We start from the raw sequence: 16523 nt of genomic DNA on the forward strand, positions 1-16523 counted from the left end.
GTTAATTAATAATTGAAATCTTATATTTGTATGCTGATAGTGAACTCGTTGATTGCATGGAAGGTAAGGGAGGGGGTAGAACTGAGAGCTATGCTCTTGGACATGCCATCATTCATTTAACATATAGGGTTTCATTCATCGTCTTTTGCCTCCCCTACCTTCTTAGATATATGTACCCTTTGGTTAGAGATATGTACATTAGTAAGCAGTACATTAGCCCAAAAATTATTTTAATGCAACAATTTCAGAGCGTAAAAATCATTCGCCTTGACTGGGACTCGAACCCAGATCCCTCAATATCCGGTCGAGTGCTTTAGCCACTTAAGCTACCGAGGCGTCCTCTTAAACTCTGAAATTTTGGGGCTTTTAAAGGAACTAGATGTTATGACGAAATACTGTACATACAATGTCACATGCATTCGTAGTCGTGCGCGAGGCGCCACTGTCCACGAGGTTAAAGCCAACTTTAAACACGTATGGTGTTTTCCCTTTGACAAATTCCAAAGAAACTGCGGGAGATGCCGCAACAGTACAGTGGCGCCTCGCGCACGACTACGAATGCATGTGACATTGTATGTACGGTATTTCGTCATAACATCTAGTTCCTTTAAAAGCCCCAAAATTTCAGAGTTTAAGAGGACGCCTCGGTAGCTTAAGTGGCTAAAGCACTCGACCGGATATTGAGGGATCTGGGTTCGAGTCCCAGTCATGGCGAATGATTTTTACGCTCTGAAATTGTTGCATTAAAATGCACATTAGCGGATGACTCCGTTAAAAAGTTACTGTTGCGGCATCTCCCGCAGTTTCTTTGGAATTTGCCAAAAATTATTGGTTGAAGACCAGTCTCAGGACTGATTATTGTAATGTACAAATCCCCACAATCACTTAAAGGTATAAATAAGATGTGGGAGGAGGTAAGTGAATTAAACAAATGCTGATAAAGCAAGTTGATAAATGTTAGTGATGCCTCACCTCAGGTATGCAAAGTACATCACAGAGCTACAACAAACTGTCTTTCACAATACCAAGTCACATTGAATTCCATGCACTTCAAACACAACTGTTGGAAAACCATGCTAAATCCCTACCTGCCAGTATATTAGAAGAGTAGGGAAAGTTGCCTTCTCTCCAAATGTCATTTCCACTCCTATTTGAGGTTGACACTGCCAGATCTCATGATCTAACACCAGTGGTGTCCTTTTCCTGATTTATATCCCTGATGGTGACACTTATTGTAAAAACAGGGCTGGCCCTGTCATAAAATGGACAGCCATCTTAAGTGCCATTGTATGACTGGTGTAGGCAGCACCGTGATGAATAAGATCACCAAATTGGTAGAATGGGCGTTTGATGAAGTTTAAAATGAGCTGACTTGTGACCAAGCTCTATGAAACAGAAATTTATCAAGAATGAGGAAATGTCTGTCACCACTCTTCAATGAAGTTCAAGATAATTGTTCTCACCCAGGGTGCTAGAAAACCCACAGACCTATCCTTTTAAGAGTGGCAATATTACCATTCAATTATCATCTTATTAACCCATATGTGACCATGGGTACCAGTTTTATTTAGACAATCATGGATGACCTTGGAATTAATGTAGCCTTCCTATCCTGTTAGCATGTATTCATGAGCTGTTATGCTTTGTGTATGGTGAAGCATTTTCCGTATTGATGAAATCAAGCAATGTCTGCATATATGACTGATTTCACACATTAAGTCATGTCATTACCCACTCAATAACCTCCAGAAAGCTGGCCCCATGAATAAAGGTGTCTATGTATATAGTTTTTAATAAAGTTGCCTTAGCTATTGTAAAATAATTAGAAAAAATTGTTTATTATTTCACAGTAGAGGACGAGCCACCAGCTTAGACTTGCCTATGGCCATGAGATTCAGGCACCTGAAGGAGACTTCTAGAGAAGCTGTGGGGGTATACCGCTCCCATATTCACGGCAGAGGTCTCTTTTGTTTAAAGGATATTGAAGCTGGGGAGATGGTGATTGAGTATTCTGGAGAGGTATGATATTTATGAATTTGGTAGAAATTAATATGCTCAAGTGAATTCCTTCGTTACATATGAAACATGAAGACTAATGAGATAAACTTTGGATATATCATGAACCTGATTAGAACTTATTTAATGACATAGCATAATTTTAAAGATTTATCCATATTTTTACAAAAAAATAGAAAATTTTCTTGCTATCACATTATCATGTTTATTACAATTCTCAATTTTCCATTTGTGCATCCAAATTGGTCCTACTTCATTGATGTTCCCAATCGAGGGAACCTTCCCCATTTCCTGTTATCTTTGCATAATTTGCATGCAAAAAAGTTGATTTTATACTTGATCTACATTTTAGATACAGGTATGAAGAAGTTTTCATCATTCCTGCTATTCAACGTCTTAACTTATGCTATCCAAGGTGTGGCAATTAAATAACCAGACTGGTGCTGTTCCCAGCAAACAGCAAGTACGCCATGGCAGGTTTGAACATGTGTGTGCTTTAAATGAAGAGCACATTGTATCTTTCCTCTATATATTAATGGACTGCGACTTGATTAATTTGTACCTGATGATGACACTTAAACATTGAAACTAGTTGTACGTAAATAAAGAACAGTGGAAAGATACATTGTGTTCTTAATTTAATGAACATGAACTTCCACAAAGTTGAGCTGGGAACAATTGAGTATGGTGTGCTTCTCACACCATGAGCTTGATGGACATGTTTGTACGTCACTCAGTCTCACTGTTGCGATCGCCTGTTCAAGTCTTTGCGCTAGAGTCTCGTCAAAGAAATACAAAGTGTTCAGATGGAGCAACGAGTAAACCTCAAGTTTCTTGTGAAACTGGGGAAACTGCTACGGAAGTTCTTGCCATTTTTAAGGAAGTGCATGGAAGTGAATTTTTATTGCACACACAAGGTTTTGAGTCTTTTAAAGGGTTTTAAGGAGGGGCATGAAATCACCCAAGATGATCCTCATCCTGGATGGCCCTCAACATCAAAAACAGACAAACACATCCAGAAAATTGGTAAATTTATCCATGAATATCGTCGTCTGAGGGTCCAAGTTCCTGCTGAAATCTCAGGAATTAGCAAAGAGTGCCCATCAGATTGTGCATGAATCATTCAACTTAGACAAATTTGCACAAAAATGGTGCCAAAACTTCTCACTCCAGAGCAAAAGAAATTTTTAATGAACATTTGTGCTGACCTTTTAAAAAATGTTGAACATTATCCAGAAATGTTAGACAGGAGTGATCACTTGTGAATTGTGGTTTTCTACCTGTGAACCTGAAACAAAGCACCTACTGATGCATTGAAAGAGCTCAAACTCATCACAGCAAAAATGAGCAATTCGAAATTCAGAGCCACGATGATTGTTTTTTTTTTACAAACATGGAATTGTCTACATTCACTGAATCCCTGAAGGTCAGGCAGCTAATTAGCATTATTACGTTGAGGTTCAATTCTTTGACCAAGAGATGGCATCAGGTGGGTGTTTAACCCACCAAAGGAGAAATAGACAGCACACAAGAGGAAAGGACAGTGGGTTAAAAATCATACAACATCATACAGGAAAGGAACAGTGCGTTTCATGGCGCTCATAGCCAGAAGAAAGAGGTGAGCCACATTGGCCAAATACTAATATTTTTACTCTCCAGTGGAGAGAGAAGTGGAATACAGTAATTATACTAAAAGGACAAAAATTAGAGCAATTGGATTCCTTCGCCTATCTCGGAAGTACCATTGCATGGAATGGAAGAAGTTCTACATATATCAAGCGAAGAATAGCTCAAGCTAAGAGAGCATTCACAATGAAAAGACAACTGCTGTGTTCAACGAAGATAGAATTACGGATGAGGAACCAATATGTGTAAACATTCGTATGGAGCATGGCACTCTATGCATCAGAAGCATGGAAAAGTGGACCAGAAAAGCCTAGAATCCTTCAAAACCTGGTGCTGGAAGAGGATGCTTAAGATCAAATAGACAGATAAAATAAGAAATGAAGAAGTATGCAGAAGAATAGATGAAGAATGGACCTTATGGAACACTAGAGAATAGAAGAACCCAATGGATTGGGCATACCCTGAGGCCCAATGGATTCATGAAGAATATAATTGAAGGAAAAATAGAGGGAAGATTCCCAAAAGGAAGGCCAAGGGACAAAACATGCATGGGACAAATAAAGAAGAAAACACATAGCAAAAAATACCAGGAAGTATGCCGATTAGGACTAGATAAGGAAGCATGGAGGCTTGCAGTCAACCTATCTTATAATTGAACAACCAATGATTAATATTTTGATATGATAATGATACTTTTGATTTCAAATTTATATACAATACCATCATTATATAATAAGAATGCACATGGGAAATTTTTATCTAAATGTAAACAAAAAAATTCCTGCTGGCAAAGAAGAAACATTAAATAAGCAGTATGTTCTGATCCTCTTCATCGCTCAATATGTTCATTAATTCTGAGATCTAGTGTTAAATCTAGATACTTTGTCATTTTCACTTTCTGCTTCCAGAGATGTTCAGATGATGTTGATTAGAGACTTAATTACCAAATTAAAACATTAAGTGACTCATCAAAATCATTGCTCGACATATTTAATGCAGGAAAGTTCCATGCCAGTTATTTTGAAATTTGTTGGAGAGAGACTACTTATTCGTGCCTTGGTCTATTAAAGAAGTGGTTTGTGATTTATGTGAAAATTAGGCCCAGAACATAATTTTCTCTGATTTTTTTTTATTTTACACTAATGTCAACTAATGGTTTGGAATGATATTCTTGTGCTCATGGTTAATTTTCAGGATTCCGTTTATTGATGAGAGTGATACTTTTTAATGTAACTGAAATGATGCAGTCCTCACCACTGCTGGCATTCTTTTGTTGTGAAATATGGCATCACTACTTTTTTCCCAATACATATGGGGGTCCCATTTTCAGGAAATCATGTTTATCCTAGGAATGGTCATTTATTAGTAATTTGCAATTATGAGAGAATTACTAGTATACTTTTCAAGATGGGTATACTTATTCAATATTCTTCATGTATTCATGCATACTGCGGGGTATTATGTTACATCACCATGAAACTACTGTCCCTTGTCATTTCTGTCACCTGCAGTCAGTAATTATAAATGCATGAACAATATTGTACAAATGTAACCTTGTTTGGGGATGTGAAATGACTTGGGAAATAAATTTTATTGGGAAGTATGTGGATTTCAGGGAATGTCTTGATTGTTGTGGGTCAATAACACGGGCCAAGAGCAGTGAGAAATTGATGTGCAAATTTCCTGCTATTAATGACATTGTCTTTAAGGAATTTGTTTCTCCCAGTGCAGACCAATATTGGCAAATTCAGCTCATGAAATTAAATTATTTTTGGCATAATTTGTTGAAACTACTACATGGTTTAATAAACAGTACCCTTTGCAATGCCATTTCAGTGTATTTTATTATGCTACCAGGATTTTAGGCCCGAAGTGTTCCGGCACAATCAGGTGCCATGTCTTCAGATTCTAATGCTGTGATTCTCGGTAGTGAGGTTGTGGGTGGGTAGAAAAGTGCAGATAGCTGACTGAGAAATGTTTTGTAGAGCTTGTTGAAGCGTTTTAATTTTGTGTGGAAAGTGTGGTTTGAGGGGTACAAGTTATGGACATGGAATGATGTTAACAATGGAATAAACATGGGTGTGTTAGGGTGGAAAGGTTTGGCATACAAGTTATTAAGAAAGATTAATGGCTTTTCCTCTTCCAAAATGAAAGTTATTCTGAAGCTGCAACGATGCGATATCTCAAAATAAGAATCACCGTATGTTCCTAATGCATCTACTAACAAGGATAAGTTGGATTTGTGATGACTATTTCCGAAACATTGGCACTAGTGTATGCACTCTGGGAGGGCCTTGCTCGGGGGAAATTGGTTAATAACAACTTAAATACAAACTTCGGCAAATTTTGGGCTGCAGTCATTTAACTCATTGTGAGCGCATAAATATGAAGATTTTTAATGGATCTCTTTATCCTGATACATCCATATTTTTCATGAATTTTTGTATAACATCTGTCAATGAATATTTATTGCAGGTTATCAGGTCTTCATTAACTGATACAAGGGAAAAAACATATGAAGCCAAAGGAATGGGATGTTACATGTTCCGAATTGATGAGCAAACTGTAGTAGATGCCACAATGCGAGGAAATGCAGCAAGATTTATCAATCATTCATGTGAAGTAAGTGGGTCTGTATTTGTTGTAGAATATGGTTGCTGCAGAATGTTAGACTATAAGTTTGGTTTTCAAAATATTAGTAAGTATTCTGATCTAAAGGGATGAAGTATTACTGTTGAGTATATTTCTAATTATATTTTCATGAAAGTAAACCTTCAAGGTTGATTAACTAAAAAGAAGCAATTTTCCGCAAAATAAAATTTAATACAACCGGTTTCAATATAGCTACATCATCATCAGCTTAATTTTATTTTGTGGAAAATTTTTGATTTTCAATTAATCATGATATTCCACCATATGACGCCTGAAACATCTCTTTTTACTTCAAGGTTGAGTTAAGATCTAAATAATTCTCTTGGGTTGCCCACCAGTTACAAATTTGAGGTCTGCTGAGAGCATTTATGTTGTGCAATGAAGCATTACTTTTATGTATAGATACTAATAGCGCTGAGGTTCTAAGTTCTTGGAATACTTAAAACCTAAGAGCTACAGTTCCTCTAGTCATTTATATGGAAAATTCTGCTTTTGAACAGCAGTTAAACATTGAGATTTGATTGGGCAAGAAGGTAAAGTTAGACTCTATCCCCATTTAATCCAAAAGACCATGAATGAGCTTTATTGGGGTTACAAATTGTAAGTAATATCATAATGACATGAAATAGCATTGTATTTCATGCAATCTGCAACAAAGTTAACTGTAAAAAATATAAAAAGTTTTGTATTTTTGCAAATTGTGAAATCTGTAAAAATCACTTATTTTGCAAATATAAGACCATATTTTTCAACTATTTCACTTCATTTTGAATCTTGCAAAAAATGGATGGTAAAATTTTTCTCATTTAAATGCCACACAATTATGGCCATGAGCATCAGTAAAACACCAGCTACAGGAATATCATTAGTTTTGAGAGTTTGGATCTGTTGGATAAACAATCTTCTACAGTTTCAATACTCACATTTTCCAATGTCAAGATTTATTTGGTACAGTAATTTTGTTGCCATGCAGCATGATCAGGATAATGTTTCTCTGAGGTTCATCTCAATTTACAAGTCCTCATTACGTTGTAAAGGGATTTTTATTGACAATAAATGCAGTTTCTATTATTGACCTAAAATTCACAGGATGTGATTCATACAACTATGTATTTATTATGTTTGTTGCTGATTTTGGATGACTTCCAACTTGCCTTGTAGCTTTAGGAATATATAGCTAATGTTTACACGTAAAGCAATTCCAGTAATGGTTGAGTGAGCAAAATGCAGAGGATATACAGAATTGGAAAGGAGTTGGATGTAATAGGTGAAAGTGAGTGATGTTTGAGAAGCTGTTATATGCATTACTGAAATTGTAATGGGAAGGTGGAAGCGACTGAGGATGATATGTGTAAAGATTTCCTAACTTTTTTATTTTGTTAAACTGCTTCTTATCTATAGCTCTATGATCTTTCCTAAATGTATAACCTATGATCTTTCAGTGAGGTATTTTCCAGGAAGATAAATATTTTGGGTTAGGTTAAAACTTGTTTATTAGGGTACTCTTAGGAGTTTGTATATTTCATCTAGTAAAGTATATGTAAAGTGATTCATTGAATATCATTGTCAATTGCCAATTTTTTATTGTTTTTTGAATTTCTTTGTGGCTATATGGCTAAAGTTATACTGAGTGCATACTCACTCTTTTCCTGGGAAATATTTAACTGATGCGCAGTGATTACTTTCCTTTAAGATCATTTTTATAATAGTTGCGATATTTATTCACACTTCATGAGAAACAAAATAGATTAACTCCATAAAAGCAGTATATTTAAGTTATGTGGCAGCAATTATAATGCCAAAGATAAAATATAAATCCTAATGAGAATGAAAAGTTGTGATACTTGTTTTACCACTTACAGTGTGTTCACCATAACAGTTCTTGACATATCTTCACCAAATATGAGTAATTCTAGCATGTAAGTGACTTCAGGTCACCAAGTTAACCTTGAGGAAGAAAGAATCTAGTTGATGCCTGAGAACACATTGCCATTCGTACAGTTTTATATAATTAATAGGAATTCAAACAAGTATTTTTCTCTCTCCTTTGATGTTTTCTTTTATCATTTTTATAAAGTGTGTACTACGCTTTCCCCCATTCCATGCCTATGTTGGCACATCAACCTTCAGATGTAAATTTTGAGATGACTTCCCCTGCCTAGTAGGTATGACTTACTTCATATCCATATTTCATGGTCAACAAATATGTCAGCCTGTGCTACAAACTCCATTCCCCTCTCAAACACTCTTCCTACAATTCACTCATCTTTTTTCCCACTGGAATATGCATATAAAACTGGAAAGAGTATGCTACACAGGCAGATTGTGCTGAAATATGGTGTCCCATAACAGATTGAAAATATACTATGTGAAAGTAAACATTTCAAATGTAAGAGATTCCCCTATTAAAGTAATAAATTATTACATAATTTTCCAACACATTTTTTAATTATTTTGTTAAGAGAGAAAAACCCATGAGAGTATTTTAGGATTGAAAATATGAATATTTTTTCATTCTTCCAATTTATAAAAACAAAACATTTAAGATCAAGTTCATTTTCTCTTGGAACCAAATGTGTAATGTAATACAAGTATATATATTTTGGTGCTTTTTTCCCTTTTCAATTTTTATTAGCAATACGTTAGGGTATAGGGAGTGATTGTATTGTTGCTGTTGATAAAGGGTTTGTAATAAAAAATTTGCAAACTAAAGCATTGTATAATAGCTGCACCACCTGAGCTCTGGGTTGGTAGATTCCCACATTTAATTTGTTTCAGCCAGGAGTGTATTTTAGTCACTTGCTGCATTGTATCCCACAATGCATCTTATTGGCAAATCTGCCATGGTGGCTAGAACTAATAGTACAGGGTGATGATAAATATTAAACTTTCAAGAAATGTTTACAATAGCTAATTATGCTGAACGTTTGTGGATTGATTGATGCTTATTGGTTCCTAAAAGGCCTTTTGGTTCTCCTATGTAATATTTTCAATAAGAGTGGCAATAATTTCCTGGAAAATACTGTAATTACAATAATTATAATTATTTTATATCAACATGTTATCTATAAGTTTATGGGTTTACCCTTGTTGCTCAATTTTGATTTTTTTTTCTTTTCAGCCAAATTGTTACTCACGTGTGGTGGACATCTTGGGAAAAAAGCACATTCTTATTTTTGCTCTTCGTCGGATACCTCGTGGAGAAGAATTGACGTATGATTATAAGTTTCCCTTTGAAGACGTCAAGATACCTTGTCACTGTGCATCAAAACGTTGTCGAAAATATCTCAACTAATGAGGCACAATGTTTGCTGGTTTTGATTGCCTGCTGTTGGCACTTTTGTTGTACACTAAAGAATTGGTTACATGAAAAAATCCAGTCATATGCTAAGGGAGGTATTTTAAATATTTTGTATGTATATTTTATTTTGTATTATTTAAAATGAAAATTCATCACTGCAAACAAACCAATTTATATTTTGCATTTGGTGCCTAGGCAATTTATGTTATATAGAAGTAAGAAGGGTATTTTTTTCATCCATAATTGGGTGTCCAATCTTGCAAAATATTTTTGTTCAAGTTTTCTTTTTTTAAATTATTTTAATGGAGTATGAAATGAGTATAGTTTTTTATTCGCATTGGATTTCCTGCTGCCAAATGTCACCTAACTCCAGGGTATTTCTCAGATAAGAGAATATCTCGGACAAAACCCTGTATGTTTGGTGTGTTTATCAGTGCCTGTAATGATGTTGGAGTTCACGATTGGAACTTGCTCATGGCCTTCTTATGCTGGGCTCGAGATTGTTTAGAATATTAAATTACGTACAGTGAATGAGACTTGCCACCGTGTGGTGTGATGTGGAAAATTAAGCCTAACAATTGCTGGCACAATCATGTTTTGTATGTAGATGATAGTACATCATTGTATCTTGTATAATGAAGTCCAAGTCAATTCCATTGTAACTTGGTTTTTAATGTATTTTAAACCGAAAGATTATATCCTATGGATATTACTTGTGATATTAAAGAAACTTACTACTCACGCAAAAAGCCGTCAGCATAATATCAGATTTAACACTACCTATCGTGTTGATAATGTCTCAGTTATATTACAATGTCTGCGAGACTGCGAATTATTATATCTTTGAGATTATAATAAAAGAATTTTTACGCAAACGCAGTGTTTGTCATTGCCCAGCAGAACAGCAAATTTCCCTACTTCCGACGTGCCTTTTCTGTGAGAAACTCTATCAAAATAAACTAATCCTTGACTAAAGTTGATTTTTTTGATCACCATTTTAATTTTGGAAGTTGTTTTCTTCATCAAAATTCCTTTTTTCCACCCCCATAAGCTCAACTGTATGGATACGACTCGATAAACCACTGCGATCAATCGAGACATTTTAGGTTCCATGCATTACGAAACCAGCCAATGGGAGAATCTGTTTCAAACGCTCATTCACCATCGTGTTTTAGGGGAGGAAGTCAAGGGGGGGTTGCAGGAATGTATGTGTTGGTTGTCAAGCTGTTTTGTTGCAAAATGAAGTGAAATTGTGTGTTTCAGAGAAGCTTGGTTCTTCTCGCTGCCTTCCATAAAAACGTGAAATACGGTTTATCCTCGTGGTTTACCTTCTAGCGCCAAAATACAGGCATCGTTTGTGGTTTACCTGTTACGAAGCGAAATATGAACGTACTATGAATACTACTCTACGTATTGTCCCGTTATCATCTTTCATTTCGTGTCTCATGTGTATCTCCGTAAAAATAATAACCGTAATTACAATAAGAAACAACGACAGCAAGAAATGATACATCGCATTGGAGCTTGTGTGAAAGATAGCTAATGCATAATGATTTTGCTTACAAGGAACAGTTTTAACGGGAAAGACAATGGATTCCAGAATCCGAAGTTTTCATCGTGAAATGGTTAAGGAATGTGTAAATAATGGTTATAACCTAGTAAGAAGTGCTGTTTTCGTTTATGAACTTGTGTAGATTGTGCCGTGTTTGTGTTTGTCGTCATTCAACTTCGGGAGCAGAGAATGCAGTCCGTGTCTATTATTGTTATTGTGTCAAAATCAAGGTTTTGTTACCGAGGGAAGGAAGAACTAAGCCATTTCATGCAAACTCTGAGTGATTACACATTAGTTTGAGACGCATGAAATTCCACAGATATAAATCCACAATATTACTTGTCGATCAGGTCATTGTCTTCCTTGAAAATGGTGTGCGGTTTTTTAACAAGGTCATTTGTACTGTTCACAGCGTTCACAGAATGTTTATCTCTCTTACTCACCTCCAGATGACGTCATCGTGAAATAAATGTTATGTCTCAAGAACCGGGGACCTTCAAAAAGTCCCCGAAACTCTTCAATCATCTGTTTAAGTTTTGCCGTCGAGCCAAAACTTAGGTCTATGCGCCTAGAAAAGAGTGCTCTCTCCGCCGCTATTTATTGTAGTATGCACAATCATCCCTTTCTTTTCTTCACGCCCACCCATCTTTCCCTTTAAATTCCTCGCGGGCTCCGCCAAAATGAATCGCCGACGTAGTGACAGGCATAATAACCGTCCCGCGAGAGGCAAGAGGAAGGTAGTTCCGGAGTCAGACATCACGCTTCGGGATGAAGTGCCCAGGCCAACCTCTGCCGCCTCCCACGCGACGAGGAGCTCAGCAAGCCGAGATGGCGGGATTAAAAAGCTTATCTTCCATGTTGATGGAGGTAGGAAGGCGCCAGAAATCAACGGCGGGGAAGGAAACCCTATGGAGACGAGGGAGAAGGGGCAATACCTTGAAGAGGACCCTGCCCCTTCCCGCGTCGGTAATGGCACTACAGGGAATGATCCGTCCACCGCATCTCTTGGTCCTACAAACATCATTAGCCATAAGGATCCCGAGACGACCACCACGGTGACCACGTCTACGGCAACCACAACGTCTTCATCCATCCTAAATGCCCGCAAACTTCCCAAAAAACGTAAGTACGAACCGTCTGCCGAATTCGAAGAAGCAGAACGGACACCGTCAACCGCTGCCGCTCCTGCGATAGTGACCGCCCCCCCTGTAGTAACTACTACAAACACAAACCCTCCGACGCCGCCAGTGACCACCCCAGAAATTCAGAGACCTCCTCAAAGCCATCCCAGTGTTCTTGTTGCGCCTCGACAGCAGCAGCAACCGCCCACCCACCAGTCTCCCAGGCCGCCTTCTCCCTCACCACCCCAAGCTCCGCCCCCTCAAGCCGCAGCCGTAGATTTTTCTAGGTTGTATTATGGTTCTCCGTCACCTGCTCCCCCTCAGAGGACGCTAATAACTCACGCCGAAGAAAGCCCCCATCATATCCATCAGCCTCCTCCATCACAACCAAGTGCTGGCCCGCTCCAACAAGAAGTGCTTCGGGAGGTAATACCCCCTGTGGACCTTAATGAATGGTTAGGTCACCGGGTATTGGCAAATAGAGGAGGGACATACATGCCCGGAGTAGTTTGGGCGGCTGTCGGTTCTTCTGGTGTCAAAGTGAGGTTTGACAACGAAAGCTGCGGTGATTGTGGAAGCGGAAGAGTTGGACGAGGCAGTGGCATTGGAGCGCAGGCCTTCCGTCCCGGCGGTGCTGTGAGAGGCGACAGTTATTGCCGAGATGGACGTGATGGTGGTTATCACGGCAACGGTCCGGGTATAGACGCCATCGGGGAAAGAGATTGGATTTATAGAGACGTTTTCAGTGCTGGAAAATACGATGTGATTGCGGATTGTAGCCCAGGTTTTGAGCAGGTAGTACCTGGCACGAGGGTGTGCCTGAGATCATCGGGACTGAAGTGTCAAGCGGGTTCAGATGTAGGACGTCAGAGGACTTTATCTTCCGAAGACGGAACAGGCAGGGGAGGGAACCGTTTCGTTGAAGGAGTGGTCTGCGCCATTCTCTCGACAAGGCCTGTGACTTTCCTCGTGCGACCTTTCGGTGGGACCCTCGGAAGAGATTCACCCGTAAGTATTTCATGGATATGGTGTTCCGCGAAAAGGTTCAATTCAATAATGGGCCGTCTTCTGGCGGTCATAATGGTCTCTTATTATCACCCACAGTGTATGATCAAGACTTTTTTCAGAAATCCGCGTCCTGGTATTACAGTAAATTGAGAAAAGTAATTTGTGGTATGTGTGTGAGCGACGTCGAAACATCACAATGTATTTTTTTAATATGTTAATATATATTCATCATGCATCTTTCAATTATTGTTATTTAGTGAAAAATAGGTCCATACAGTGGAAATGAAGTGTATGCATGAATAATTAATTGTCTAATAAAATTAGAAAGTAAGTTAAAACATTAAATCTTCTTTAAGTTGGGCATAGAACACATTTAGTCACCGTATTTAATTTTGATCGGTTGGTTTCTATGATAATTCGGAGCTCTTCAAAGTCCCAATATCACTATGCAGCCTACCCTAAAAACTTGAACTAGCACATAATTCAGTTTTGTTAAAATATACTTTAAGTGGAATGTTAAATTAAATATCCCAGGCGTTGTTTCATCAACTAGCAAACTCTACAGTCCATTATATGATGGGCATCATTTTTGAAGCACTGAGCATGAAAATTAAGTCGGCTGATTTTGCAAATTGCTTTAATATTGCTTATTCGTACTTTAAGCGTTTATTATGAAACATATTTTAAACATAACCAATAGTAGCATAAGGAAGCTGTTCAAACTTGATCTCTGTCAAGGAAATTCCTCCCTCTGAATGTATTGTGTCAATTTACTTAATGGAATAACTGCATACTTCAATACTATCTGGTATCACTGCCGATAACTTAGCAGGACAAAATGCAAAATACTTTGTCGTCATTTATATGGACTATCTGATTTTCCCCTAGGTAAATGTTTTCCTTTTGTAATTTATTGTATGTGTATATTATAATAAAAACTGGTGAAAAGATTCTTTTCTATGTATCTGTTTGACGTATATCAGCTAATTTTGGAAAACCTTAAAAGTTATCATTTTGTTGTAATTTGGAATATTTTTAAGAAGTAACCCTGAAGCAGTTCATTACACATTTTGATAAACACTAACTGATTTACTACCTTTTTTCAAGTTATCAAAAATGAATTCAGTATTCTCTTTGGTGTGTTCACCTGATTATATAATCAATCCCACCCTCTGACAAGTCATTCCATTATAATATTTCTCCTGATTAATTCTACCTGCCTCACATTTCACATAGCCTCTTCTGTCTTTTCCCCAGTAATTATGCAAAATGTCTTTCACCCATAAGTTATATAAATATTTTTCTTCCTTTTCAACTAATCTCCTTGTGAGGTGTAAATTAATAATGAAGCTTTCTTCATAAATATGTTATCATTTTTTCACATCCAACGTGGTGCCTGAATATTGTAAATTTCGATGTTGAATTGGGAAAGAAATGCATTGTCAGTGAGAAAAGATAAATATTTGAGATAATCAAAACAAAAATAGATTGAAGGTGACAAAAAAATTTCCCTTAATTCTGTTTGGTGTTGAAATATTAGTTTATGCTTTTTTATGACCAGAAAAAGTAGTCAAATGTAAAATAATACACCAACAATAGTTATTAATATGTCCTATAGAATAAGTTGTTAATGACTGGGTTTTTAGAATCTATGAGCAACCTTTTAGTCATTCATAAGTGTATGTTAGGGAGTACATGTGGAAAAGAAATATTAATGAATTGAGGTGATCAGGGAATATGACTCTTGTTTTGCTAAATAGATAGAACCAATTTGTAGCTTAATAAGCCCGAGTCCCTTCAATAAAATCTGTCAATGGCTAATTAGCTAGGGAACCCTTGTTATTTCTGATGTTAGCTTGTCACTCCATTCTGATATTCATCCATCTTAGGTTCAAGTATTAGTTATTAATATTTTTGTGAATAGAAAACAAATTAATTGATGATAGTTAAGCCCTTTTCATTGTGTAGGTTACATCGCAGAAGTTGCTTTATGGTCTACTTGATAGATACAAGTATATTTAGTATCTATGGATATTACATGAAAGTTAAAACATCTCTACAAACTGTTCACAAGGGCTTTCAAATAATTGTTATTATGAATGCTGAAGCTCACCTTTTGTTCATGTGAGTGGAAAAACCTGAAACCCAAACAACTTCATAAAATTCATTTTTGCTCTTTACTGGGCATAATGTTTCTGAGTGGTTATGATTGCTTAACACTTAATGGCATGCTTCCAGTTCTTCATTGTTCTCTCCCCCACCTTCTCCCATAATTATCATGTGAATTTCACATGGGGGCATGTTAAATTTTGTTGATTTTCCCAAATAAACACTTTATTATCAATGTCATGGGTGCTCAGAATCGCAAATTATCAGTTAAGTTACTGTTGCAAGCAGAGGATAGTAGAAATATTGTATGCAAAACAGATTACTGTGTGCATGTACAAAGACTTTTTGGAATGTATATTCAGAAATCCTCAAAACAACCAACTAGAAAACTTGGATTCTAATTTAGTTGATTGATAACACCCTTACCTTCCCCTCAGCTCTGTGATTCTTCTGGTAGCAGATCTTAAGAAACCATAGGTGACAGAGGGGATAAGAACAACTGCCCTTCTCCGATATGTGCATTTCTTGCACTCTTGGGCTTGGGAGTGAACTTTACCCTTGCCTATTAAGACAAACTTCTGATAGACAGATGGTTTTAAGGGTCTAACTTCATTGATGCAGAGCATACAGTGCCATAGACACTTAGTTTCTAGAGTAAAGGCTTTAAATCTTTTACTTTGGTAATTATTGTCAATTACTTTGGTCAAAAACATTTTTACGCTCTGATGTGCAAAATATTTATTTTAAATTTTATCATTGGAAATAATTCACCAAATCTGTGTTCTCAAGACTAAATATCACATTGCTTAGAAAACACATTTTCACTTCCTTTTTATTTGTCTGCAGTGGCTTTCCTTCCTCTTCTTACTTGGTGCTTCTGTAGTTTCAATATTTGAACATTTTCCAATCCTTAATGTTAAAATGCCAATAGAAATGCTTATATAATGTAATATTGATATAACACCAGTGGGCAGAAGTTGAGGAGAGGTGGTATGAGTGCGGTGATGGAATTTAGTTGGCTAGTGATGGTCCTTAGCTTTATGTATACACTCTCTAAGAATTACACCTCCTCAGGACTGAATAAAAAGGAAATGGTACTTATATTTGAGCATTCGAAAGTTTATAATTGAAAATATTT

The 16523-nt window shown here is 36.9% G+C and overlaps 2 protein-coding genes across 3 annotated transcripts in view; both read left to right on the top strand.

Annotated features, from left to right (window-relative positions):
• Nucleotides 1–10411, top strand: part of trx (histone lysine N-methyltransferase trithorax) — a 50656-nt gene extending 40245 nt beyond the window's left edge. The window contains exons 12-14 of one of the 2 annotated variants that reach the window (XM_071583471.1): nt 1851–2019; nt 6118–6264; nt 9416–10411. In XM_071583471.1, the coding sequence (XP_071439572.1) occupies nt 1851–2019; nt 6118–6264; nt 9416–9589 (490 nt within the window). In that variant the 3' untranslated portion in view covers nt 9590–10411. The remainder of the gene's footprint in view (nt 1–1850; nt 2020–6117; nt 6265–9415) is intronic. The other variant, XM_071583472.1, reaches the window with a different exon arrangement.
• Nucleotides 10412–10784: 373 nt separating this feature from the next.
• Nucleotides 10785–16523, top strand: part of cic (Putative transcription factor capicua) — an 80700-nt gene continuing 74961 nt past the window's right edge. The window contains exon 1 of the mRNA XM_071583473.1: nt 10785–13276. Within this exon, the coding sequence (XP_071439574.1) occupies nt 11828–13276 (1449 nt within the window). The 5' untranslated portion in view covers nt 10785–11827. The remainder of the gene's footprint in view (nt 13277–16523) is intronic.

The sequence above is a fragment of the Hetaerina americana genome, unplaced genomic scaffold (genome assembly GCF_022747635.1).
Source record: "Hetaerina americana unplaced genomic scaffold, ioHetAmer1.1.p SCAF_14, whole genome shotgun sequence".
Lineage (NCBI taxonomy): Eukaryota > Metazoa > Arthropoda > Insecta > Odonata > Calopterygidae > Hetaerina > Hetaerina americana.